This window comes from Syngnathoides biaculeatus, chromosome 10 (genome assembly GCF_019802595.1).
Source record: "Syngnathoides biaculeatus isolate LvHL_M chromosome 10, ASM1980259v1, whole genome shotgun sequence".
In the NCBI taxonomy this organism is placed as follows: domain Eukaryota; kingdom Metazoa; phylum Chordata; class Actinopteri; order Syngnathiformes; family Syngnathidae; genus Syngnathoides; species Syngnathoides biaculeatus.
Window position 1 is genome coordinate 29,766,779 of NC_084649.1, and position 27,690 is coordinate 29,794,468.

Here is a 27,690-nt window from a genome sequence, read left to right on the forward strand (position 1 = left end):
CAAGCCGTGTGCTTCGCAAAGGAGCCGGCGGCCAAGCCGTGTGCCCCGCGGAAGAGCCGGCGGCCAAGCAGTGTGCCACGGTTTCGGCCGGGCTGGCTCATACTTACTGTCTTGGAGTCTGGTGTTAGTTAGAAGTAATTTACTAGCCACTTATCTTCTCGAGGACTGTGTGAGTGCTGAAGCCAATCCCAGCTGTCATCGGACAGAAGGCAGGGTACACCCTGAACTGGTTGCCAGCCAATCGCAGGGCACACAGAGAGAGACAACAGTCACACTCATAATCACACCTCAGAGCAATTTAGTGTGTCCAATTAATATTGCATGGTTTTTGGGATATGGGAGGAAACTGAAGTGCCCTGACAAAACCCACGCAGGCATGGGGAGAACATGCAAACTCCACACAGGCGTGCCGGGTTTGAACCGGGTCCTCAGAACTGTGAGGCCAATGCTTTACAGCTGTTCTATTTTGGCACAATTACATATTAATTACTTTTGTCATCCAAGCCTTCACATTTTGCATCCAGTCAACAGGCAAAGCGTTCTTATTTTTGCTTTTTAGAGCTCTGCGAATTTTTGACCTATAAATAAGCCAGCGTTTTATCATAAAGCCCACAGCATTTCCACACATTACCACGGTCACACGAATTTTTTGGGCCTTTCATCCTGCGCTTGTGGCAAATTCCTGCATCATAAAGGTGCAAGAGGGCATTCGTTTCCAAAATAAGCCCGTCTCATCCATATTTAAAACCTGTTCACACATATATCCCCTTTCCTCATTGATGTTTTTAAATTTGTTCACGTATGCCTCTGCCCCAGCGCTATCCGCAGAGCTGGCCCCTCCGTTCAAGAAAGAATTTTAAGTCCAAAACGCTCAAATCAGCACTTGCTAACAATAAAGAGGCTTGTTTCTGCATTTAAAGCACTAGTCGATGGCCTGGGCTCCGCATTAACCCTTTCCGAGTTGCGCCTGATGGTCATCGCTATTTGCAAAAATTTCATAAAGGTTTTTGGCTTTTGTGTGACTCATGTTAATGTCGTGCGTTTTGTTCTTTTTCCCGCAGTCATTATTCCACAAAGCTTAAGCAGATTCTGTCTTTACTTTGGTCTTGTTCTGGACAGTTTCAGTCCTTTTTGCATTCTTGTTCAAATTTATTGCTGCTGTCCTTATGTTATTTTCCTTCTTCTTTATGGTATGAACCCAAGATTCATATATCCCGTAATGGTACTCAATAGCTTCGTAAGTCCTACCTTCAGCATTTCCAGAATTCCAACTTTTTGTGCAATGGTTAGCAGATTCCTCTGCTTTTTGGGTGCAACTCCAGGTGTCTTTGTCGGTACAGATCGTTTTGTCAACATTTTGAGATTGTTGGGGAGAAAACCTACAAATATATACTACAAAAGAGCCACGGTGCTAGCATCGAACAGTTCAGTAAATTATGCAAACCAAAGGTATTCTCTCCTGCACAGGACGTATGGCATGAATGAGATTAATTGGCGGATGTACAATCCCTTAGCCAAATGGGATGCAGAACATAATGCGGGGTTTTCCTTAGTGAAACAGGATGCAAAACACAATGTAGATTCATAAGCTGTAAAAAAAATATGCTACACTGGAAAAAAAATCCACATAAAAAAATCAGTGGAATAGCAAGCCTCTTAAAGTGAACTGCATTGTAGCGAGGGAACACTGTACTCAAATTACCGTTACGTTACTTTAAGTCCAACAGAAGAATGTGGATAATGTGGTGTAGTGTAATCCCTTGTTTTTCGCGGTTAATTAGGACCAGATCCACCCGTGAAAAGTGAATAACCAGGGAGAATGTATGTATATGTTGGTACCAGAACGTTTAAAATATGTAAACTGTGCAGGATTCCCTCGCTAATTCATGCTTCACAGTGGCTGTAGTAGTCCAGTCTTCCGGGAACTCCTCTCGTTCATCGAGAGCCTGTCTCACCACTTTCCTTATATGCCACTACGGGCGCCGAAACTCAGCCACACCGGCTGAGGCGCCGCGTTCGGCGGTCACAGCTTCTGCGGAGGCTGCGCGTCGGGCTTTGCGACAGGGGCGGCTCTGAAGAACCCAGCTGAGAATGCGTTGCTCAGTCGCGTGCGCGCATAAAGCGCCCTGGCTCGTGCTCAATTGCGCTTTGTGCATGGATGATGCGCTCTCCGTTTACTTTTTTTTTGTATCGACATTGAAGTGAATACTGTCATATGTATTTTTCATTACAATATCTATTTTAGAATGTTTATAGGGATGTCAGTCCCACTTTGAAGTTCCTTTCCTGGATGCCGTATTTATTTCTCACTTCATCACCTCTTTTTCCTTCACCAACATGTCCATTACAATCTGCACCAATCACAACTCTCTCGCTGCCTGGGATGCTTAGAACTCCTTCTACTAGTTCTTTCCGGAATTTCTCTTCAAACTCTAGGTCACATCCTACCTGTGGGGCATAGCCCCTAATCACATTATACAGAACACCCTCAATTTCAAATTTCAGCCTCATCATTCGATCTGATACTCTTTTCACCTCCAAGACATCCTTTGCCAGTTCTTCCTTTAAAATAACCCCTACTTCATTTCTCTTCTCATCTTTTCCATGGTAAAATAATTTAAACTGTGCTCTTAAACCTCTAGGCTTTCTACCTCTCCACCAGCTCTCTTGGATACACAATATCTCAACCTTTCTCCTAATCATCATGTCAACCAACTCCTGAGGCTTTCCTGTCATAGTCCCAATATTCTAAGTCCCAACCCTCCTAGGCTCTGTGCATTCCTCTTCTTCTACTGCCGGACGAATCCACTTTCCTCCTCTTTGTCTTCAACCCGCAGTTGCTGAATTTCCACCGATGCCTAGCATGTTAACGGAGTCACGTGATATACGTGGGCGTATGTGAGGTGTACCGTGCCGTTCCAAACACTCATTTACATTAAACACCATTATGCCCAGCGCTTATTTCTTGGATTTATCCTTATCTGATGAAGAAATAGCAGTATCAGTTGATCGGGAAGACGGAGGAATACCTCCATACAGATTTGTAAACCTGTGGCTGTAATTAATGTTGAATTTTTGGCTGGTTCTTCGGACGGGAATGACGGCGGGCGGCGAGCCAAGCTTTCAGGCGGCAGATGCCTTTAGCGGAGCTTCGTTGGTGGCAGAGGCCTTTAGCCTAGCTTCGACGTCCTGGGCTAACGGCCTCCGCTGCCTGGAACTTCGGTTCGTGGCTGCCGCCGAAGCTCTCTCGTCAGACTCTGTGTCATTCTCGTCCGAAGAACCATCCGCGGCTGCCGGCCCGGAGCTCCCGGGGGCCTTTGTTTACTCACTTATGTTGCGCGTAGGCCTCTGAGTAGTCAGACTCCGCGTCATTCCGCCCGAAGAACCGTCCGAACATTCAACATTAATTCCAGCCATCGGTTCAAATCTCTATTGAAGTATGCCTCTGTCTTCCCGATCAACTGATACTGCTATTTCTTCATCAGATGAGGATAAATCCAAGAAATAAGCGCTGGGTATAATGATGTCCCATGTCATCCAGCATTTGGAATGGCACGGTATACATCACATATCGATCATGCAAATGACAGCGCCCCTGAAAATTTGTAATTGTTATATATATAATTTCAAAACACTGTTAAATGAGAGGATTTAACATAATTTCCCCTTTAAAGTGCCACTGGCACCTAAAATGTCAAATTTAGTGTGTTTTTAACCAAAAAAAAAAATCAGCTGGAAGGGAATTATCCATTTGTTTGCAGCATTTCAGCAAGTCCACTTGACTGCGTTCCTGCCATGAAAATTACTTCCTGCTTCTTCTCCAAAACAAATCCCTCGAGAGGCTTTTCATGGCGGGCGTTCCAAAAAGCTGTATACGTCAAAATCATGTTTTGTGGTGGGAAAAAAACGCATGGGTCCATGTCGGCTGCCGTTTTTTTCATTCATAACATACTAAAAGTCATGCATTTCAAGTCAGTGGCCCTTTAAGAGACGGTCAAAGTTAGATGTTTTGGAAACAAAATTAGAGAGAGCAGACTTTGATTGTTTTGACAGATCCATAGGAGAGAGTGAGTTCATTGGTATAAGGGTGATGAGGATGGAGCTGTCAGAGAAAAGACGAAGACCAAAGATAAGGTTGATGGCTATTGTGTGGGAAGAATTGGGGGCTGTTGGTGTTATGCAAAAAGATGATGCGCTATGGCGACTCCTAACGAGACAAGCCGAAAGGAAAAGATGAACATTCCATGCTCCACTCCAGCACTTTTATCCACCAGCACCCGGACAGCATGCATCCATTTGATCACACCAACAGGGTGTAAGGTAATAGGAATGGCATACAGTGAAGAAAATAAGTATTTGAACACCCTGCTATATTGCAAGTTCTTCCACTTCCATGGAGGGGTCTGAAATTTTCCTTGTAGGTGCATGTCAACTGTGAGATAATCTAAATAGAAAAATCCAGAAATCACAATGTATGATTTTTTTAAGTTTATTTGTGAGATACAGCTGCAAATAAGTATTTGAACACCTGAGAAAACCAATGTTAATATTTGGAACAGTAGCCTTTGTAATTCCAGAGGTCAAATGTTTCCTGGAGTTGTTCACCAGGTTTGCACACACTGCAGGAGGGATTTTAGCCCACTCCTCCACACAGATCTTCTCTCGATCAGACAGGTTTCTGGGCTGTCATTGAGAAACACAGAGTTTTAGCTCCCTCCAAAGATTTTCTTTTGGGTTAAGGTCTGGAGATTGGCTAGGCCACGCCAGAACCTTGATATGCTTTTTAGAGAGCCACTCCTTGGTTTTCCTGGGTGTGGGCTTAGGGTCATTGTCATTGTTGAAACACCCAGCCACGACCCATCTTCAATGCTCTGACTGAGAGAAAGAGGTTGTTCCCCAAAATCTCACAATACATGGCCATGGTCATCCTCTCCTTAATACAGTGCAGTCATCTTGTCCAATGTCTAGAAAAACATCCCCCAAAGCATGATGCTACCACCCCCATGCTTCACAGTAGGGATGGTGTTCTTGGGATGGAACTCATCATTCGTCTTCATCCAAACAGTAGTTAGTGTAATTAGTGGAATTATGACCAAAAAGTTCTATTTTGGTCTCATCTGACCACATAACTTTCTCCCATGACTCCTCTATCATCCAAACGGTCATTGGCAAAGTTAAGATGGGGCTTGACATGTGCTGATTTAAGCAGGGGAACCTTCCGTGCCATGCATGATTTCAAACCATGACGTCTTAGTGTATTATAAACAGTCACCTTGAAAACGGTGGTCCCAGCTCTTTTCAGGACATTGACCAAGTCCTGTCGTGTAGTCCTGGGCTGATTCCTCACCTTTCTAAGGATAATTAAGACCCCATGAGGTGATATCTTGCATGGGGCTCCACTCCGATTGAGCTTGACCGTCATATTTACCTTCTACAACCTTTTACAACTTATATAACCATGGTTGCACAATACATTCGGGTATTCGACGGTTATGGGAAGCATCACTAATTAACACTCCTTTCAATGTTCAATGTCTGTTATGCATGAGCGAGAGACGTTTGATCGTCTACATCTACTTCGAGCCGGCCCGCAGTAACATTCAATACTGGAGCCTGAAATTCATTTAAAGCTTCCCTTGCTTCATGGTAAGGTGATGGTACAAATGGGTTAGTTGGAGACAACGCCCAAAGCCGTTTCTCCTCCAAGTAAGGCGGCGGTGCGGAGGGCAATTTGGGTGTTGACGGTACCAGACCAACACTTTCCTCCTTGACAACCAAATGGGACAACTTTAATGCACATCCCATTGCCATCATTCTTGCTTTTGCTTTCATTTCCATGACTTTCTTAGCATTCTCTCTCACCTTTATACCTTTTGGAGACAACCTGTTAGTTTTTTCCACTTCCAACTTTAGAGCTGCCGCTTTTTTAACGCAAGCTTTTTCTATTTCTTTCATAATGTCACCAAACACGCAGTCGAAGACAATGGAGGGAACCATCCATTCTCACAATACTTCCTCATCCATTCTTTTAACTGTTCTTTCTCACTATTTTGTCCTTTTTCAGGCAACTCTCCAACACACACATCACATGCATTTCTCACTTGTACACTTTGCAACAACTGTTCAGAATGGTTTGGTATTTGCCGCAAATCAAACATTCACTTTCTCTATCAAACTGTCCCTCCATTTTGTTTTAATGTGAATCCTCCATTTCCTGCTTTTTTTTTCAAGTTAACAGGTCTTTCTATCTGGAAAAGAGAGGCAGATAATTCACAAAGCAACAATAACACAGAGGATGAGCCTCCTTGCAAACTCACACAGCCAACAACTCAAAATACTCAGCCTTAAAAATCCAAATGTATACAAAAATAGGAATGAGAACAGCAAACGTACAAGTCGTGTCGCTTCTGTTGATCTCGCATTCTCACACACACACACACACACACACACACACACACACCACACACACACACACACACACACACACACACACACATTCGCACGCTTGCCTCACCACGCTACTATCGTGTGTTTGTGTGCGCAAGACACTCACCTGTGAGCCAGCAGATGCTGTTTTTTTTTTAACTACCATTGGGTATCGTCATACCCATCTTTATTAAGGTCACTTTAATTTCTACAATTTATCTCATCCCTCAGCTGTATTATTATTATTATATTTATTTCTTTAAAAAATGCTCAAGCCTCTTTATTTTACAGTCCTTTGATTTCGAATGAGGAATTCTAGTCTCGAGGATTCTCCGAAAAGAACAAGAACACCTCTCGGTCCAGAAAGTTTTGGACTGGCTCTCAACCTACTGGTGTGTCTGGCAGTCACGGGATTTACAGCCTTTTTGTGTCGGCATAACCCCCGAACACAGGGCTTGTCTAAACCCTTTCTAGAGCTGTACGACCACACATTCTGAGACTTTTCAACCTCTACTCATAGGACTACACCACCCAAAGTTTCCCCTACTGTTCAACCAGCCAGAGACTAATTTCACAATGTCACATATTCAAACGTGACACGGACCTCAACCCCAGTTATCAGACAGAAGATCATTTTTGGAGGATAAATGTCCTCTTACCTTATTAATTGTTGGCCAGCTGATGTTCTGTCTGTCAACCAACACCTCAGTCCGAAATCACGTCAGGTTCACCAATTGTTGGAGGACGCTTTTTCCTCCGTGTGTTCATTTAATTTCGGGTAGTGAGACTGTTGGTTATCCAAATTAAGGCTGGAGATGATAAACAGTTTCTTCAAAGAATTTACTTACAGAATATTCTGGGCATTTATGAGTTACAGACAATGGCTGTAGAGAGCAGATCAGAAGTGCGAAGATACAGAGAAAACACACATCCTTTATCTTGTCAGAAGAGCGGACTACAAGCCTGTGGTGTGAGATTGGGGCTTTCCACTTACACAAAGCGTTACTGTCGCAACCGGTTCTAGCTGGCAATGGATTATTACAAAGTGTCCAGTATGCAGTTCATCAAGGTTAGCCTACGTGCAGAGATGTGCTCAAGGACACATCTGGCTAGAGCTGAGGACATGAGGAAATTATGTATACATGACTAAATATGGGCATAAGACATACTTCACAACCTGTGGCTGTAATTAAATTTGAATATTCAGATTGTTCTTTGGGCAGATTTACGCGGAGTCTTACTGCTCAAAGGCCTACGTGCGACACAAGTGGGTAAACAAAGGCCCCTGGGAGCTCCAGGCTGGCAGGCGCAGTTGGTTTTTCGGACGGGTATGACGCGTAGCCTGACGAGCGAGCTCCAGCGGTGGGCCGCGAGCTCAAGTTTCAGGCGACCGAGGAGGCCGTTTCCCTCGCTTTGGCGTCCGAGGCTAACGGCCTCCGCCGCCTGGCAGTTCAGCTCGTGGCCCGCCGCCGCCCACTTTGTTAGCCCCGGATGCCGAAGCACGGCTAAAGGCCTGCCCGGAATTCGAAGCTCGGCTCGCGGCCCGCCGCTGGAGCTTGTGGCCCGCCTTGGGTAGCGGCGTAGGCCTTTAGCCTAGCTTTGGCGTCTGGAGCTAACGGCCTCCACTGCCTGGAACCTTGGCTCGCGGCCGCTGCTGGAGTTCGCTCATCAGACTCTGCATCAATCCCGTCTGAAGAACCATCCGCGGCTCCCTGTTTTCTGTTGTCGTACTGGAGTGCCTCCAAACTACTAAAGACAAATTCCTCCTATGTATTGACCGACTTGGTAAATAAAGATGATTCTGATTTAAAGAGTGGTGGGTGTTTTTTTTTTTTTTTTGGAATGTGATATACATCCTTTTTCAAATCACGGTACCCTCACTGACTGACAAAGTTTTGACTTTTTAAAATTGACTTTTTAAAACCGTGGTATAATTGACCTTTGCCTAGTAAGGTGATACAAAAACATGGGTGGTAATTGGATAAACACTGAGTCTCATTGTTTAGGATGAATTGGTTCGTTAAAGCCTGACGTAGTCGGCATGTGCCATTTCCAAAATGTCACAAGCAGCCACCACCACTTGTCAAAGTGCCTGTACCTCCCCAAAGGACCCAAAATTGATTCATTATCTTTTGACTGGGTGAAATTTGGTTTGAAGTTATTAAATTTGTTAAAATTGTCTACTCAATAACCATAAATCCTACTTTGATTTAAATTATAATGTTCCATATCAATGGTACTGAATTTTTCATTTTGTTATGAGTTTTTATTTTTTTTTATATTTAATATACTTTGTTGTTTCCAATGTATAGCTCGTTAGACTGGTTACTTGCTGTATCATGTTTTGACTGACAGTGGTAAGGGTAGAGGAGTAATTCACAGTGTCTTGAAACCAGTGGATTTATAGCTGTTTTAATTCTACTTGAAAATCACCCAATATCTATATTTGCTATAGTTTGAAGGTATGGTTGGTCTCAATGAGACACATCTGTCTTTCATGTTTTGAAAAATAAAATGCATGTATTTCTGTAATAGCTGTCTCCATTACTCTCTTCTCTTTCCTCAGGTCCCCAATGAACACAAGGCGAGGGCTACAGCTCAGCGGCTCCCCACCATTGGAGTGGTTTGTCACTGTAGTTGAAGCCCTGTGACCCCCGCGCCCCCCAGACGATTTTCCCCTACGTCCCCGCACATTTCCATCCTGTCCCTCCCCTACCCCACTCCCCTTTCCCTTACCCCCTCTTGCCCTTCCTCCCAAGAGTAGCTGTGCTGGACGTCATGAGCATAGTAATCACTCTGGGAGTCACCACACCTGAAACGTCTTACACAGAAATGGCTGCTGGATCAGAGTAAGTTTCATTGGCGAATTACAGTGGGACCTCTAACTTATGAAATTAATTCCTTTCGGAAGTCATTTTGGCATATGAATTTTCCGTAAGTAGAAGCACATTTTACTTGTAAATAGCCTAATCCGTTCCAAGCCCCCGACCCCACCTCCCCTGCCAAAAATAAGCATTCAAATTATATAGTGTAAAGAATAATAAAAATTATGTTCATTTACCTTGCCATTGGGCGACTGTGAAGAGAAGAGTGATTGACAAGGAAAAAGCATTGTGGGGAACGGAGGAGGAGGCAAACATTGACAGTTGAGGGAAAACAAACAAAACTCACGGCAAAGTTGTAGTTTGCCAACCTATGCTAGCTTGTGACAGTGCTAACATGAATTCGTGGCAGTTGAGTGTTCAAGTGAAACGAAAAGCATCATGTGTAAAGATTGATGTCCTGCCTAGCTTTTGGGATGCAGGAACATGCTACGGTGAATCCTAATGGGAGAGCAGCTCTATCATGCCACACACAGCAAGATACAGGATTTTTACGTTTAGTGGAATTTGGGGGCTACAAATATCGAGCTTATTTTTTTCCTTTCGTATCCTGAATTTTCCTTTGTAACTAGAGAAAATGTTTTTCCAAGGAGTCATTTTGTAACCTGAATTTTCTGCTATTAGAGCCGTAGCTCAGTGGTTAGAGCACTGGTTTGGTAAATCAGGGGTTGTGGGTTCGTATCCCACTGGGGCCTCCACTCCCTGAGAAGGATTGCGACAGTAAGGGCATCCGGCGTAAAAATTGTGCCAAACATATTTGTGCGTTCATCTGAGATGACACGCTGTGGCGACCCCGAAAGGGACAAGCCGAAAGAAACAGAGACGTTCGCAAGTCGAGGTACCACGACGACAGTAGAACATTTTTTTTTCTCCCAGCAACATCACAAACCAAAAACATAGGTCTTTAACTTTCAGTTATAATAAATAACCAATTCACATAACACAGTCCATAACACAACAGGGATTTAATTTTTTTTTTCTTTTCATGTTCAACTATTAGGTAAACCAGATTGGAGGATCTCTATCCCTTTTATGGCAGAACAGATTTACTGTGTCATAGTGGCGTTTCATGACATTCATTCATTACATTACTGGGATTTTAATTTCTTTCAGTTTTGGTATGCGTAACCTAGGCATTCAAACATCACAAGATTAAAAAAAAATTCTGGTTTGTATTTTGATTGTCAGCGATGGACATCTTGGTCTATTGAGTAGTTCAAGGATTGTTTTTGTCTATTTTACAGTCCTATCTCTCATGTGTCATTAACTTTATTTCATAATTTCTTAATAAAATGTACTGCACCTATTGAGGGATATAAACTGTTGAGATTCCAACTGAACACTTTTTAAATTATTTTTTATTCTTTTGAAGATATATTCTTCATTGGAAAACTCATAAGAAAAGGGTAAGGTTTTCATTTTGTAAAAATATCTTTACAAAGTAGAGGGAATTGTTGAACAAAAGTGACACCCACATTCTGGGGAAAAAAAAATTCTTACAAATTTGCTAGAAAAGAAAAACTAGAATATCACACAGCTATAAGTATTCAGACCCTTTGCTCAGTATTTTAGTAGAAGCACTCTTTTGAGGTATGAGTCTTTGTGTGAACGATGCGGCAATACTTGGCAGCATTCATCTTTCCTTGAATTGCAACCAGATGTCCTCTCCTTGCAATTGGAAAACACCCCTATAGTTGGATGCTTCCACTACCATGCTTCACTGTTGGACTGAATTGGACAGGTGATGAGCAGTACTGTGGTATGTCTACTTACGAATGTCTCTTGTAACAAAAAATTAAGGGTATGAAACACCTTCTTGGAAAAATATTGTCTCAAGTTCAGAATCAGAATCGGCTTTATATTGGCCTAGTGTGTAAAAACACACAAGGAATTCTCCGGAAGTCGGTGCTGCCCTGGTAGGACATTCAGACCAAGGAACAACAAAGTCACAAGAACAAAGAACAAGAGACATTTCTGTTTATAGGAACTATTGCTTTTAAGAGTCGTACAAGATGTAAAATCTTTATTCAGAACAGGTCAGACATAAGTGTGTCAACGTCCCACATTGTGTTAAGCCTGTACAGAGTGCCTTTACCTGTTCGCAATTCCCGTGGTAGACCAGTGCAATGACAATCGTGCAAAGTGAGCAATTTAAAGTGACAGAATCGTGTGATAGTCTACAAAATACATTACTAACACTAATACTGATTGGACTAGCAGGATGTGAGTGAGTGTCCTAACAATGGCACAAGGCAGAAAACAGTAGGTTCACTGATCAAGAATTTAATGACTTAATTGCCAGAGGGGAAAAACTGTTCAAATGCCTGCTAGTTTTGACTTGCATTGATCTGTAGTGCTTTCCCGATGGAACACGCTGGAAAAGCTGGTGGCCCCGATGTGGAGGATCCGAAATGATCGTGCCTGCTCTGGACCTAGTTCGCGTTGCGTGCAAGTCCTCAATAGTGGGGAGAGTGGTGCCGACATCCGTTCAGCGGTTTTGAATGTCCGTTGCAGTTGGAGTTTGTCCTTTTTTGTAGCGGCCCCAAACCAGACTGTGTTGGAGGTAGACTGTACTGATTGGATGACCGCTGTGTAGCAGCTCCTATGACAGACCGTGCTTCCTCAGAAGCCGCAAGGAGTACATTCTTTACTGGGCTTTTTTGAGGATGGAGTTGATTTTCGTCTCCCACGCCAGGTTGTTTTGACCACACAAGCACTCCAGTCTTGCCACTTCCTGTTGATACGCAGATTCGTCGCAGTCTTTGATGAAGTTGTTACGTAATCTTAATCATTCACTACATTACAGGGATTTTATTTTCTTTCAGTTTTGTTAAGCGTAACCTTGGCATTCTAACATTATCACAACATTAAAAAAAATCTTGTTGGTATTTGGGTTGTCATCTTTGTCAGGAAAATTCAGGATATGAAAGGAAAAAATAGCTGGATTCACAGTACCAAAATTCCACTGAATATAAACAACCTATATCTTGGTTTGTGTGGCACGATAGAGCTTTCACCCTTGCATTTTCCTGGCATCACATTGGCTCGGAGGGACATCAATCTTTACCCATGATGGTTTTCGTTTCCCATGGACACTCAACTGTCTCCTGTCACCCAACTGTTTTCTTATGCGTAACCTAGGCTTTCTAACATTATGACAAGATTAAAAAAATAAAAAATTCTGGTTGGTATTTGGATTGTCAATCTTTACCCAGGATGCTTTTAATTTTCCTTGGACACTCAAGTGTCTCCGAATCTTGCTCGCACTGTCACACCCTGTCACAAGCTAACGCACATTGGAAAAGCACAACTTTTTCGTGAGTTTTTCATTTGTGTTTTTGGAAGTTTATTCATCTTTATTCACCTTGGGCCTCAAGAAACTTACGTGGAATTAAGTTGTGTTTTCTGTCAGCTGTCTTACATTTGCCTCCTCCGTCCCCAATGATGCCTTTTGCTTGTCACTCACCCTTCTCGTTGCATAGTTGCTCAACAGCAAAGGAAAATGGACATAATTTTTATTATTCTTTACATTACGGGGGGTTGGAACATATTAGGCTATTTACATGTAAAATGGGCTTCTACTTATGAAAAGTTGACATTACTATATGTCTTCCGGAACGTATTAATTTTGTAAGTAGAGGAACCACTGTACTTGGTTTTCTTCACACATACTTGGAATTAAATCCAAAATTTTCAATGTTGGGGTCATCAGACCAGAGAATCTCATTCCTCACCATGTTGGAGTCATTCAGGTTTTTTTTGTTTTTGTTTTTTCTTTAGCAAACTCCATGCAAGCCTTTGTGTGTCTTGCACTGAGGAGAGTCTTCCGTTGGGCCACTCTGCCATAAAGCCCCAACTTGTGAAGGGCTGCTGTGATGGCTGCCTTTCTAGAAAGTTCTCCCATCTCCCGAGTGCATCAATGGTGCTCGGCCAGAGTAATCTTTGGTTTCTTCTTTACCCCTCTCACCAAAGCCTCTCTCTCTCCCCTCATGCTCAGTTTGGTCATCTGATTATCCCAAACGTCTTTCATATAAGGATTAGGGAGGTGACTGTGCGCTCAGCAATCTCAAGTGCAACAGAATTGTTTTGTCACCATGGCCAGATCTCTGGCATGCCACAATTTTGTCTCTGAGCTCTTCAGGCGATCCCTTTGACCTCGTGATTGTAATTTTTTCTGACAACCACTGTGAGCTGTAAGGTTTGTGGCTTTCCTAATCAAGCCCAATCACTATTGTCAAACACAGTTGGACTCCAATGAAAGTGTAGAACCATTTCAAGGATGACCAGAAGAAATGGACTGCACCCAAGTTTGAAATGAGGTTCACAGCAGAGGGTCTCAATACTTATGGCTGTGTGACTTTTGGGTTTTTCTTTTTAAATCTTTTTTTTCTCTCAAAATGGGGTGCTAACTGTTCATTGAGGGGAAAGTTTTTATTTAAAAGATTTCAGCAAATGGCTGCAATATGCCAGTGAAAAATTTAAGTGGGTCTGCAAACATTCCGTACCCAGTATTGGTGAATCAGGAAAGCTGTTTTCGAACTGTTCCAAAAGGAAACACCTTAGTATTGAGGGATTAATAGATAGAGATACAGTGCCACCGGAAAGTCTTCACACACTTTCACTTTGCCCACCTTTTGGTATGTTATTCTAAAGCTTATTGTAGTATAGTTTTAAAAATAAATCTACATCAAATATCCCATAATGATGACGTAAAAACATATTTTTAGACAGTTCTGCAGATTTATAGAAAATGTAAACATTTAAACACAATAGGTACATAAGTATTCATACCCTTGGCTTAATATTTTGTTTAAGATCCTTTGACAGCAATCACAACCTCAAGTACAGCTTGGAACACATGTTTTGGGGCCTTCTCTCCCATTCTTCTCTGCAGATCCGCTGATAGTCAATCAGATTGGGTGGGCAGCATCAGTCTTTCCAGAGATGTTCAATTGGATTCAAGTCCAGCCTCTCTTTGGGCCACTCAAGGAAATTTACAAGTTGCTACCAAAGGCACTTTTTTGGTTTTTGGGTGGAGAACTTTGGGTCATTTTCATGTTATTGTTGTTGTTTGCCACCCTACTCTGAGTTCCACAGCCCTTTGAAGCAAGTTCTCTTGAAGAATTTTGTATTTCGCTGCTTTCCTCTTACCCACTAAGAGGACTTGTCACCCAGTTCCTGCAGCAGAAGAACAACCCCACAACACGATGCTGCCACCACGATGCTTTACAGTAGGGATGGTGTTAGCCAGGTGATCATTACCTGTACTTCTCCAGATATGGCACCTGCAATTCCGGCCAAAAAGTTCGAATTGGTTTCATCAGACCAGAGAATTTTGTTTCTGCAAGTTTGAGAATCCTTAAGGTGCCTTTTGGCAAGCTCCAAGCGGGCTGCCATTTGTCTTAAAATGAGAAGTGGTCTCCGTCTGGCCACTCTACCTTAAACGCCTGATTGCTGGTGTGTGTTAGCAATGTTTGATCTTCAAGATGCTTCTCCTATTCCCGCAAGGAACACTGGAGTGGCAGCTTAGTGAGCATAGGGTTCTTGTTCACCTCTCTGACCAAGGGCCTTCTTCCCTGGTTAGTCAACTTCTTTGAATGGCCAGATTTAATCAAGACCACAGTGTTTTTCCAGACCTTCACTGCTGCAGAAATTCTTTTGTATCCTTGTATTCCTCAGGTTTGTGCCTTGACACAACCCAACCTATATATATATTTTTTTTTTTTTTATCCATTTTTTTACTGCTTCGGGTCGGGTCGCGGGAAAATTAGCTTCTGCAGGGATACCCAGACTTATTTTTCCCAGCCACTTCTTCCAGCTCTTCCGGAGGGATCCTGAGGTGTTCCCAAGCCAGCTGCGAGGCATAGTCTCTCCAACGTGTCCTAGGTCGTCCTCCGGGTCTCTTTTCGGTGGGTCATACCCGGAACACCTCACCAGGGAGGCGTCAGGGAGGCATCCAAATCAGATGCCCCAACAACCTTATCTGGCTCCTGTCAATGCGGAGGAGCAGGGGCTCGACACTGAGCCCCTCCTTGATGACGGAGATTCTCACTCTGTCTTTAAGGGAGAGCGTGGACACCCTGTGGAGGAAACTCATTTCGGCCGCTTGGATCAGGGATCTTGTTTTTTCGGTCACGACCCAAATCTCCTGCTCAAAGGTGAGGGTAGGAACGTAGATCGACTGTTAAATTAAGAGCTTCACCTTTCAACTTAGCTCCCTCCTTACCACAACGGACCGATACAAAGTCTGCCTGACTGTCGACGCTGCACCGAGCCGCCTGCCGATCTCCCTCTCCATTCTTCCCTCACTTTTGAACAACATACTACTAATACTTGAACTCCTCCATTTGGGGCAGGATCTCTTCCCTGACCCGGACAGGGCACGCTACCCTTTTTGACTGGGGACCATGGTCAGGTTTGGAGGTGCTGAATCTCATTCCAGCCGCTTCACACTTGGCTGTGAACGGCTCCAGTTAGCCTTGTTGAGCACGGCTTGATGAAGCTAACAGAACCACGTAATCTGCAAAGAGCAGAGGTGTCATGCTAAGGGCACCAAACCGGACACACTCTACGCCTAAGCTGCACTCTGTCCATAAAAGTTCTGAGATTCGACTTCTGCACTGTCCCTAATGTCCATGCGATGTTGCTGAGGCATGTCAACCAGAATAGCCCCACAACATCCAGAGCCTTTAGGAACTCCGGGCGAATCTCACCCACCCCTGGGGCCCTGCCACCAAGGAGCTTTTTAACCACCTCATTGATCTCAACCCCAGAGATAGAAGAGCCTGCCTCAGAGAACCCAGACTCAGCTTCCTCATGGGAAGGCATGTTGGTCGAATTTAGGAGGTCTTCGAAGTATTCTCCCCACTGACTCACAACATCCCGAGTTGAGGTCAGCAGTGCCCCATCCCTACTTATACACTGTGTTGACGGTGCAGTGCTTCCGCCTCCTGAGATGCCGGACGGCGGACCACAAGCTCCTTAATGCTGTCTTTAAGTCGTTCTCCATGGCCTCACCAAACTCCTCCCACGCCCGGGTTTTTGCCTCAGTGACCACTGAACCTGCATTCCACTTGGCCATCTGGTGCCATTCAGCTGCCTCTGGAGTCCCACAGGCCAAAAAATGACTCCTTAAGCTTGACAGCGTCCCACACTGTTGGTGTCCACCAATGTGTTCAGTTGCTGCCATGACAGGCACCGACCACACAATACGTTTGGGCCTGCCATGTCGGACCAGAATCTTCCCCTACCATCAGAGCTAACTCACCACTAGGTGGTGATCAGTTGACAGCTCAGCCCCTCTCTTCACCCGAGTGTCCTAGACATGCTGTTGCAACTTCGATGACACAACGACAAAGTCGATCATCGAACTGCGACTTTGGGTGCTTATTCAACGTTTTTACCAACATATATAAGTACTTATGAATACAAAACCAAACTTAGCTCGATTTCGCCGGACGTGGCAGAACGCCTCCTTCCATGGTCTTTTACTCTTGACGTCACACCTAGGCGACTTGTGTTTGTGGACTTGGATTATCACTCGCAACATTGCCTGTTTGTTTCGAGAATTCCTCAGTGAGTTTAAGCTGATGTCAATCTGTAACAATGGTGAAAAAGTGTGTGGTCCAGTTTTGTAGTAATTTGAAATATTCTGGTCACAGTTTACATTATTTTCCCAAAGATCCAAGCCTCAAAAGACAGTGGGTCAGGTTTATGCAAACGAAGAGGGAAAAATTTTCCGAAGTAAATAGAGCGCTTGTTAAAAGACAAGTTGGAGAGGTATGTTGGTAATCATTTGTTTCCTGAAAACTTTGAACACTGTTGACATGGTTGAATTAAAGCAGCATGTTTTATTACAGCAAATGTTTGACCATTTTCAACAAGAAAAACAGGGAAATATTGCATAGAAACCTTTAATGAATTAACCCTAGAGGTTAGGATAAGAGGTTGACATTGAACCAGCAGATGCTGAAACTCCATATTTTTTACATTCCAAAAATTACCAGACTGATGAAGTGCCTGTTTGTGAGAAAGGAACACAGATATATTTCCCACAGATGATAGGATACTGAAAAATGTATTTCAACCTCAGGTGGTCTCAAGATGATATTTTGTAAACATTTAGTTCAATAAAAATTGTATGATTTTGGTTATGTGGTGTTTGTTTATTTACATACAGACATATACAGTGCCTTGTGAAAGTATTCGCCCCCCTTGAAGTTTTCAACCTGTCGCCACATTTCAGGCTTCAAACATAAAGATATAAAATGTTTTTTTTTGTCAAGAATCAACAACAAGTGGGACACACTCGTGAAGTGGAACGAAATTTATTGGATATTTTGAACTTTTTTAACAAATAAAAACCTGAAAAGTAGGGTGTACAATATTATTCAGCCCCCTTGTATTAATACTTTTTTTTGCTGAAATTACAGCTGCATGTCGCTTAGGCTATGTTTCTATCAGCTTTGTACATCGAGAGACTGCAATTCTTGCCCATTCTTCCTTGCAAAACTGCTCGGGCTCAGTGAGGTTGGATGGAGAGCGTTTGTGAGCAGCAGTCTTCAGCTCTGTCCACAGATTCACGATTGGATTCAGATCTGGACTTTGACTTGGCCATTCTAACACCTGGATACGTTTATTTGTGAACCATTCCATTGTAGATTTGACTGTATGTTTTGGATCATCGTCCTCTAGCAAAGATAAATCTCCCACGTAGACTCCAACAGGTTTTCTTCTAGACTGGTCCTGTATTTGGCTACATTCATATTCCCATCAATTTTAACCATCTTCCCTGTCTCTGCTGAAGAAAAGCAGGCCCAAACCATGAGGCTGGCACTACCACGTTTGACAGTGGCGATGGTGTGTTCATGGGGATGAGCTGTGTTGCTTTTAGGCCAAACAGCGATTTGCATTGTAGCCAAAAAGTTCAATTTTGGTTTCATCGGACCAGAGCACCTTCTTTCACATGTTTGGTGTGTCTTCCAGGTGGCTTGTGGCATACTTTAAATTAGACTTTTTTTATGGATATCTTTGAGAAATGGCTTTAAATCTTGCCACTCTTCCATAAAGGCCAAATTTGTGCAGTGTACGACTGGTTGTTGTCCTATGGACAGACTCTCCCACCTCAGCTGTAGATCTCTCCAGTTCATCCAGAGTGATCATGGGGCTCTTGGCTGCATTGTTGATTAATCTTCTCCTTATTCAAGGTGAAAGTTTAGAGGGACGGCCAGGGTGACGGTCTGAGCGTTCCTGGTGCTGAAAACTCTTCTTGTGATTAATTTAGGCGCATGTGCGTATATTTTGTAAACTTCCGGCAAGTCTTAACCAACCCCATCCATGCTTCAACATGTGCCATTCGACAACTTCTTGACGAGTGTTCATATTTGCCATGGACGTCTCAGAAAGACGAACACAGTGAATATACAAATATGTGTATATCTTTTTATCAACTTTTGTTTTAAGGTTAGGTTAGGTTATAACATTTGTTAGCTCCCTCTTTGTAGGAGAAGGGGAACTATGACATCGAGGGATTTCCCAGTAAGCGTCTGCTGCGTACTCAGAGTTCCCCTGTTAGTAACGCATGTGCATTAATCAGAAGAAGACCTTTCAGCACAGGGGAGCGCTCAGACTGTCACACCGGGTATTGGTAGATTTACAGTAGTCTGATACTCTTTCCATTTCTATATGATTGCTTGCACAGTGCTCCTTGAGATATTTAAAGCTTGGGAAATATTTTTGTATCCAAATCCGGCTTTAAACTTCTCTACAACAGTATCTCGGACCTGCCTGATGTGTTCCTTGGTCTTCATGATGCTCTCTGCATTTTAAACAGAACCCCGAGAGTAACACAGAGCAGGTGCATTAATACGGAGACTTAGGTGGATTCTATTTATCATGATCAGTCATCATTGGATCAGTCAGAGTTCCTCACTGAAGTCTGGAGTGAGTTTGCTGCACTAAAAGTAAAGGGGCCGAATAATATTGCACGCCCCACTTTTCAGTTTTTTCATTTGTTACAAAAGTATAAAATATCCAATAAATGTTGCTCCACTTCACGATTGTGTCCCAATTGTTGTTTATTCTTGAAAAAAATGAACATTTATTTATGTTGAAGCCTAAAACGTGGCGAAAGGTTGAAAAGTTCAAGGGTGCCGAATACTTTCACAAGACACTGTACATCAACATTTACATAAAGACTTAAAGAAACAAAAATATTCAGCTTGTAGACCAGGGTTGCTCAATGTGTCGATTGCAAGGCAGTTTTGATTGATCGCGTAACAGGGTGTCCCCTCCAATAAAAGTCTGACATCTTTTCTTTTTTTTTTTCCCCTGAACATTTCGGCAGCACACAGACATTTCTCCAACAACAACCTGCTGCTTGGCCACACACTAGTTTACCTTACACCACCCCCCTCCGCTCTTACAGGGTTACACTCATAACTAGAAATGTTACAGTACTTACGCAGGCCATCAATATAATGACATCGTCCTTATGCCCACCACCGGTGCTTTAGATAGCAACACAGTCTGGGCTACGTAGGGCAAAGACGAGCTACACATACTGCTTATGTTTACTCTCGATAATCATAACAAAAGTAAAAAAAACAAATGCTGTTGCTTTAAGATGCCATGAATTTCGGAGTATGTGTTGAATAATGAATAGTATAAGAAATAGTGGTGAAACTGGACGAGATTTTCTCTTTTTTGAGTGGGAAAGATCTGGTCTGAAGCCAAAGTAGAAAGTGAAGGTTGAGATGGTGTCTAATGTTAAAATTCTACCATGACACAGCCTGATCGAGGATGAAAGCACAGACAATGCAGTGCACAAAAAGCACATTTGGTATTTTAAATATAGGCAGAAACAAAACATAACAACCCTAAAACTGTTTAGGAGCATCATTCAACTTTCAACATACATTGCTAAAGATATTCTGCAAGCAATAATTCAGTTTTACACCAAAAAAAACAGACGAATATCATTGTGGATTAAAATCAGATAAATTAAAGTTTTAGGCGACCTTTCAAATTTATAGTTCATAGTTGACTCCGAAGAGAGCTGTCAAATTTTGTTCATTGTTGGCTTGGTTTGGTTTGCAATGTATTCTTTATGTATATATATATTGACATTTTCATTGTAAATTTGAAAAAACACAAAAAATCGTTCTTAAAAATGTTCTGATGGGAATATAAATGCTGAATTTTTTAATGAGCAGGTTCCAGTGCATAGACTTTGGTATCCCCATAAAAAGAAATCTGGTGGTGTGAGATCTGGTGAATGTGGAGGGTCAACATAACCTCTCTGTCCAATCCACCTGTTCTGCAAGATCCCACCAGGAAAGGATCTAACATCATGATGGTAGTGTGGGTGTGCCTCATCTTGCTGAAAATATAACACCTCTCCTTCAAAGTCTTCTCTAATGCGTCAGACTGTTTCAGCAAGTTCAAGTAAATGGGACAAAAAAAAAAAAAGAACGGTCCAATTAATCGCAAAGAAAAACCAAACAATTGAGTTATCTGCTGCTAAAGTGTGTGTGTGTGTGTGTGTGTGTGTGTGTATATATATATATATATATATATATATATATAAAATACACACACATGCAGATTTGTACTTATACATGTTTTTTTTCCCTTTTTTATTTTTTTATTTCAGCCCTGAGTCCGTTGAAGCAAGCCCCGCCGTAAATACGAAAAACTTTAACAGCCACAGTTGTGGAAGTGCACAAAGTCATGGGTATCGGGGCCTACCATATGCTGTGAGTAAAAATTTGCTTATTGTATGAAAATTAATTTAAATGTAAGATTTTCAATATAGTCATGTTTGTACAGTACTGCAAAAAAGTACACCACTTATTTTTTTTTAAATATATTTTTTTCATGGAAGAAAATAAAACTTAGATGTGAACACATTTTTGTCAGGTTTTCCATTTATATATTTGCGCAACTTCAACTCAAACTTAGTACTTCCATGTACATGGTACAACTTAAATTTAGCAATTCCATATTATGTGATATAATTGAGTTGAGTTGAATTGAGTCAAAAGCATATCCTCAAAATCTACAGTAAAGTAAAAATTATTTAATAGACCTACATCGTTTCCTTTCAGCCCAATTGAAATTACAATTAGCAATTCAATTAGCAATTTCATGACTTAATTTAGTCCCCCAGTTTCATTCATAGCACACATCTGACTTTTTCTTTTTTCATTCAAAATAATATAAAAGTATAAAGTACAAGTATAAATGTAGTTTTATATCCGGAATAAGATTGAATTTATAAACTTGTAAACAATGAGTCCAGTCACTCATACCAAGAGTAGGAATAATAAACATCTCAGAAATGTATTTCGACCTTTGACAAATTTTTCAACATTTGTATTAAATACCCAGAGTTGACTTACTCATTGCAATATAAGAAGAAAAAAATAAAACCTTTAGAAATTGCATTTTGACCCTACATTTTAAAGTTAAGCTTCTATTTTTACATCCCAACATTTTAAAACATTTTAGTTTTATTAAATATCTGGAGTTCATTGACTAATAGCAGTAATATGAAAATAAATTTCCTGGAAAATGCATTTTAAACTTGAAAATGTAATTTCAGCTTTTTAGCTGTATAAACACTTGGAGTTCATTACTCATAGCAACACAAGCAATATAAAACATTCAGAAAAAGTATGCATTTTGAACTTTTTAGAGATTTTTAAATTTCTAATGAGCTTAGGTTTTCAAACATTTTTCAGAGCTAGGAAACCATCTTTGATGATTGTGAGACTAGGCACACATTGTGCCTGTCCCTTATGAAAACGTTTTTAGCTGCTCAATCTTTCTCCAAGTTCATAATTTTCTGGCAAAACCCAAAAGTGTACTTTTTTTTTTTTTTTTTTTGGAAAGGCTAGATCAAGGGCATAAATAAGACCAAACAGCATGATTAACCCAATGATGACACAACATTTGAGGACTTTTATGCCTTCAATCACAATTCCCACATGTTCCCGTTCCTCATGTCCATTCCTTCTAATAGTAAGATTCCCCATGACTGTGGTAGTGATGTCCTTTTCTGCAGTCTGACCTAGAGAAGGCTGAATGACAAAACAACACACGATAAATTAATGGCAATGAAACAAAGAAGGGCATACAATAATAAAACCATATTCAAAGCTACATAGCAATTTATAACGAGTCATTTGTTTTGCTCAAAAATCAAATGGCAATTCTAAGACCACTGTAGCCTTCAACATTTCATTTTAGCATGGTGAGTGATTGTGGTGTCAGGTTTTCATGTGTAATTTTCTAAAGATTCCAATACATCAGCGTTGTTTCCTAATTTTTCACATTTAAATGAACAATGGAAATATCCAATATTTGTATCAGTGCACTACAGTCAGACCCCAAGTTTTTCAGTTATAATGCTATGGCATAGCAACAAGACTCTTTAGGATGCACTCCCTCCTTATGTTGATGTTATTACACTAAGACATGGGTGCCAAAGACATTACATGTTCGTAATGATAGGTACAATAGGATTGAAGCAGTTTGAACATAGGAATTTTGGGCTCTCAATCGATCTAGAAAAGATATTTGCTAGAGACAAATTGTAAAGTATGGCTCTTTTCATCAGGCTTCCGTCGAACAGATTAAAATAATTATTTCTCAAATTTTCGACCAGATTTTTGTTATCTCTGGGTAACACTAAATACTAAATAAATACTAAATAAATAACATTAACAGGTAAAAATAACAATAATCCTACTGATTTAACATAAGTTAGCTCATGAGTTTAATATCAAAAGCAAATGCTAGGACAGAATGAGTGTGGACGAGGTCTGTTGCATGTAATGCAGCAGTGGGAGAGGAGGCAAAAATACTGTTTGTCCCTACCCGCGGGCACTATTTTAGAAATACGTTTAAAAAAGTGTAATGTTAATGTGTAAATTTTAAGTACTGTACTAGTCTAATGTAAGAACAACACTTGGTCACAAATACTACCAACTTGATACGCTTTCGGCAAGAATGCGAGGAAGGGAGGTGGAAGCAGAAGGAGCAAGGGGGGAGGCTGGCATGTACGACCAGGTGCTTCTTTCCTCTTAATTACCATGTTCGATGTCTGAACCAGAAAATGGACTATTAATGTCCCACAAACGACCTACATAGTGTGGACTGTATACAGAATTTTTGACAAGTGAATGAAGCTCTAACATCCTTAAAAATGTGAATTTATATATTCAACAGAATCAGCAAGTGTGGTTTAAGTGAAAAGAAAGGGGTGGGGCATCTAACACAAAAAAAAGATTGAGTTAATCATTTATGTACCTTGTACACTTACTCGAAAACAATAATAATTAATAATAATCATTAACACAAAGACTAATAGGCTTATTAAAATGACATTCTAATGTTGGCTATTTTAACAAATTTAGCTAGCAGAGCTAACTAACTCTGAAAGGGGAAACCACTGGTTTGCATTAATATCTACTCTATTTTGAAAATGTGATGTTAAATCGTCTCTCATTTAATAGTGTTTTCAGAAGATTTTTATCGACAATTACGAATTTTCAGGGGCGCTGCCATTTTTGCGAGTCACATGACCTACATGCGCAGATGTGACGTATACTGTGCCGCAACAAAGACTTAATTACATGGGACACCAAGCGCTGATTTCTCTAATTTATCCTCATCTGATGAACAAATAGTAGCATAAGTTGATTGGGAAGACGGAGGAGTACTTCCATACACAGCCGTGAGTGGCTCTGCAGCTCGGTTGATCGGGAAGACAGAGGAATATTTCCATAACAAGTCGCAGGGCAAGATAACAGCGCAGAGTCATTTGCGACTGACTCAGATTGCACCTCAACGCAACGTCAAACTCCTGAAGCTTGGAGATAACACTACAGACCTCGGCCTCATCGAAGAGTATGACAAGTCTGTGGATTGAGAGGAAGTGGAGAGGCTGGAGCTGTGGTCCGGCTGATTCAACCTGGGGCCGAGCACACTAAAGACTGTAGTGATTATCATGGACTTCATGGGGGCATCTTTCACCACACATGCCCCTTGCGCTGTCCAACAGTCTTGTGTCAACCGCCGAGACCTTCGAGTTCCTGGGAATTACAATCTCTCAGGACCAAAACTGGAAATGAACATCAAATCAATCCCATGAAAAGCAGAGCACAGGATATACTTCCTGTGGCTTATAAGGAAGCACAGCCTGCCACGGGAGCTGTTCTTTTAGGCCGAAATGCTGACATTTTTTGGCAGACACACAATATCTGAATCCAAAAGCTAGTTTTATATAATTGTATTGATATAGTTTTTTTGTGTCTTCTGTCATAGAACTGTGAATATCTGAAATGCAGCCCTATGTTTTATATAATAGTATTGGTATAGTCAGGAAGGGCGTAAAACTGTGCCAAACAAAAATGAGCGTTCATCTGAAGAATACGGTACCGGATCGGTTATGGCCCGGGTTAACAACGCCCGCCCCTGGCACCATTAACCTGCAGGCCGCTTGGGGGAATTCAGCTGCTGTGGGTTGAAGACAAAGAATGATGGGACACAACAGGAAAAACTCGAGAGTTGACATGATGATTAAGAAGAAAGGTTTATATATTGTGCATCCAAGAGAGCAGGTGGAAAGGTAGTAAGGCTAGAGGTTTAGGAGCAGCGTTTAAAAAAATTTAACCATGGATTCGATGGAAAGAGAAATGGAGTAGGGGTTATTTTAAAGGAAAAGAGCTGGCTAAGAATGTCTTGAAGGTAAAAAGAGTATCAGATCAAGTGATGAGTCTGAAACTCGAAATTGAGGGTGTTATGTATAATGTGATTAGCGGCTATGCCCCACAGGTAGGATGTGACCTAGAGTTGAAAGAGAAATTCTGGAAGGAACTAGATGAAGTAGTTCTTAGCATCCAAGACGGAGTTGTGATTGGTGCAGATTGTAATGGACATGTTGGTGAAGGAAACAGGGGCGCTGAAGAAGTGATGGGTAAGTACGGCATCCAGGAAAGGAAGGTTGAGGGACAGATGGTGTTGGACTTTGCAAAAAGGATTGAAATGGCAATAGTGAACACTTTTTTCCAGAAGAGGCAGAAACATAAAGTGATCTACAAGAGCTGAGGTAGAAGCACGCAGGTGAATTATATTTTGTGCAGACGATGTAATCTAAAGAAGATTACTGACTGTAAAGGGAGACTACAGGGTTAGGGTTAGGTAGCTCGACAGCATAGGAAAGTGGTGTGTAGGATGACTGGTGGTGGGTAGGAAGATTAAGAAAACAAAGATAGAGTAGAGAATCATGTGGTGGAAGCTGAGAAAAGAAGAATTTTGTGTGCCCTTTCGGAAAGAGGTGAGACAGGCTCTCGATGGACAGGAGTCAGCAGTCAAGGTGATGAGAGAGACTTGCAGGACAGTGCTTGGTGTGTCTTCTGGCAGGAAAGACGAGAAGGTGACTTGATGGTGGAACTCCAAAATACAGGATGTCATACAAGGAAAAAGATTGGCGAAGAAGTGGGACACTGAGAGGACTCAGGAGAGGCGAAACGAATACATTGAGATGCGACGTAGGGTAAAGGGAAATGTGGCAAAGGCTAAACAAGAGACATAGGACTTATACATGAAAGAAGGAGCAAAGGATCAGGTTGGCCAGACAGAGGAATAGAGATGGGAAGGATGTGCAACAGGTAAGGGTGATAAAGGATAGATATGGAAATGTTTTGACTGGTGCGAGTAGTGTGCTTAATAAATGGAAAGAATACTTTGAGAAGTTAATGAATGAAGAAAATGGTAGAGAATGTAGAGTAGAAGAGGCAAGTGTGAATGACCAGGAAGTGGCAATGATTAGTAAGGAGGAAGTTACAATGTCACTAAAGAGGATGAAATAAGTAAAAGCATTTGGTCCTGATGACATACCTGTGGAGGTATGGAAGCAATTTGGAGAGGTGGCTGTGGAGTTTTTGACCAACTTATTCAAGAGAATACTAGCGGGCGAGAAGATGCTTGAAGAATGGCATATATAATTTTTATCGTTTACAACCAGTTCAGGGAGTACCCTGCCTCCTGCCTGTTGACAGCTTGGCGTCTTGCCTGCCATCTCCCGGTGGATCTACAACTTCCTGATGGGTGGAACACAACAGGTAATGCTGGGGGACACCACTTCATCCACATGCACCATCAGTACCGGAGCACTCCAAGATTGTGACCTCTCACATCTACTCTTCTCGCTCTACACTGACTGTATCTCGTGGCATCCAACTGTCAACATCCTGAAGTTTGCAGATGACATCAGGGTCATCGGACTCATCAACGACAGTGACGAGTCTGCATATGGACAGGAAGTGGCGAGACTGAATCTTTGATGTGGTCAACACAACCTTGGGTTGAACACTCTAAGACTGTAGAGATGATTGTGGACTTCAGGAGGCAACCTTCACCATACCTGCCCCTGACGCTGTCCAACTGTTTTGTGGCAACCATCAAGACTTTCAAGTTCTTGGGAATTACAGTCTCAAAGGACCTGAGGTGGGAGACGAACATCAACTCCATCCTCAAAGAAGCCCAGCAAAGGATATACTTCTTTCGGCTTCTGAAGAAGGACGGTCTGTCACGCTGCTGAGTCAATTTGACACAGCGGTCATCCAATCACTACTCTGTACCTCCATCACAGTCTGGTTTGGGGCTGGCACAAAAAAGGACAAACTCCGGCTGCAATGGACAATCAAAATGGCTGAACGAATTATCGGCACCACGCTACCCACTATTGAGGACTTGAACGCAACGCGAACTAGGTCCAGAGCAGGCAGGATTCTTTTGGATCCTCACATCCTGGCCACCAGCTCTTCCAGCTCTTTCCTTAGGGAAAGCACTACAGATCAATGAAAGTCAAAATTAGCAGGCACTCGGAACAGTTTTTTTCCCCTCTGGCTGTTAAGTCATTGAATTTTTTTTCATCAGTGAACTGACTGTTTTCTGCCTTGTGCAATCAGTATTTTCTATACACACACACACACACACACACATTATATATATGTATATATATAGTATATGTATGTGTATGTATATATATGTGTATATATATATGTATGTAATATATATATGTATATATATGTATGTATATATATGTATATATATGTATGTATATATATATGTATGTATAATATATATATGTATATATATGTATGTATATATATATGTATATATATGTATGTATATATATATGTATATATATGTATGTATATATTATGTATATATATGTATGTATATCTATGTATGTATATAATATGTATATATAGTATGTATATATATGTATGTAATATATATGTATAATATATGTATGTATATATATAGTATATATGTATATATATAATGTATATATATGTATGTATATATG

The 27,690-nt window shown here is 41.6% G+C and overlaps 1 protein-coding gene across 9 annotated transcripts in view; it reads left to right on the forward strand.

The window, feature by feature from the left end:
* setd5 (SET domain containing 5) overlaps positions 1-27,690 on the forward strand; it is a 134,326-nt gene that overhangs the window by 23,652 nt on the left and 82,984 nt on the right. For 8 of the 9 annotated variants that reach the window (XM_061833680.1, XM_061833679.1, XM_061833675.1 and 5 more), the window contains 2 exons: positions 8,993-9,275; positions 20,962-21,064. In XM_061833680.1, the coding sequence (XP_061689664.1) occupies positions 9,205-9,275; positions 20,962-21,064 (174 nt within the window). In that variant the 5' untranslated portion in view covers positions 8,993-9,204. Of the gene's footprint in view, positions 1-8,992; positions 9,276-20,961; positions 21,065-27,690 lie in introns of those variants that run through there. The other variant, XM_061833684.1, reaches the window with a different exon arrangement.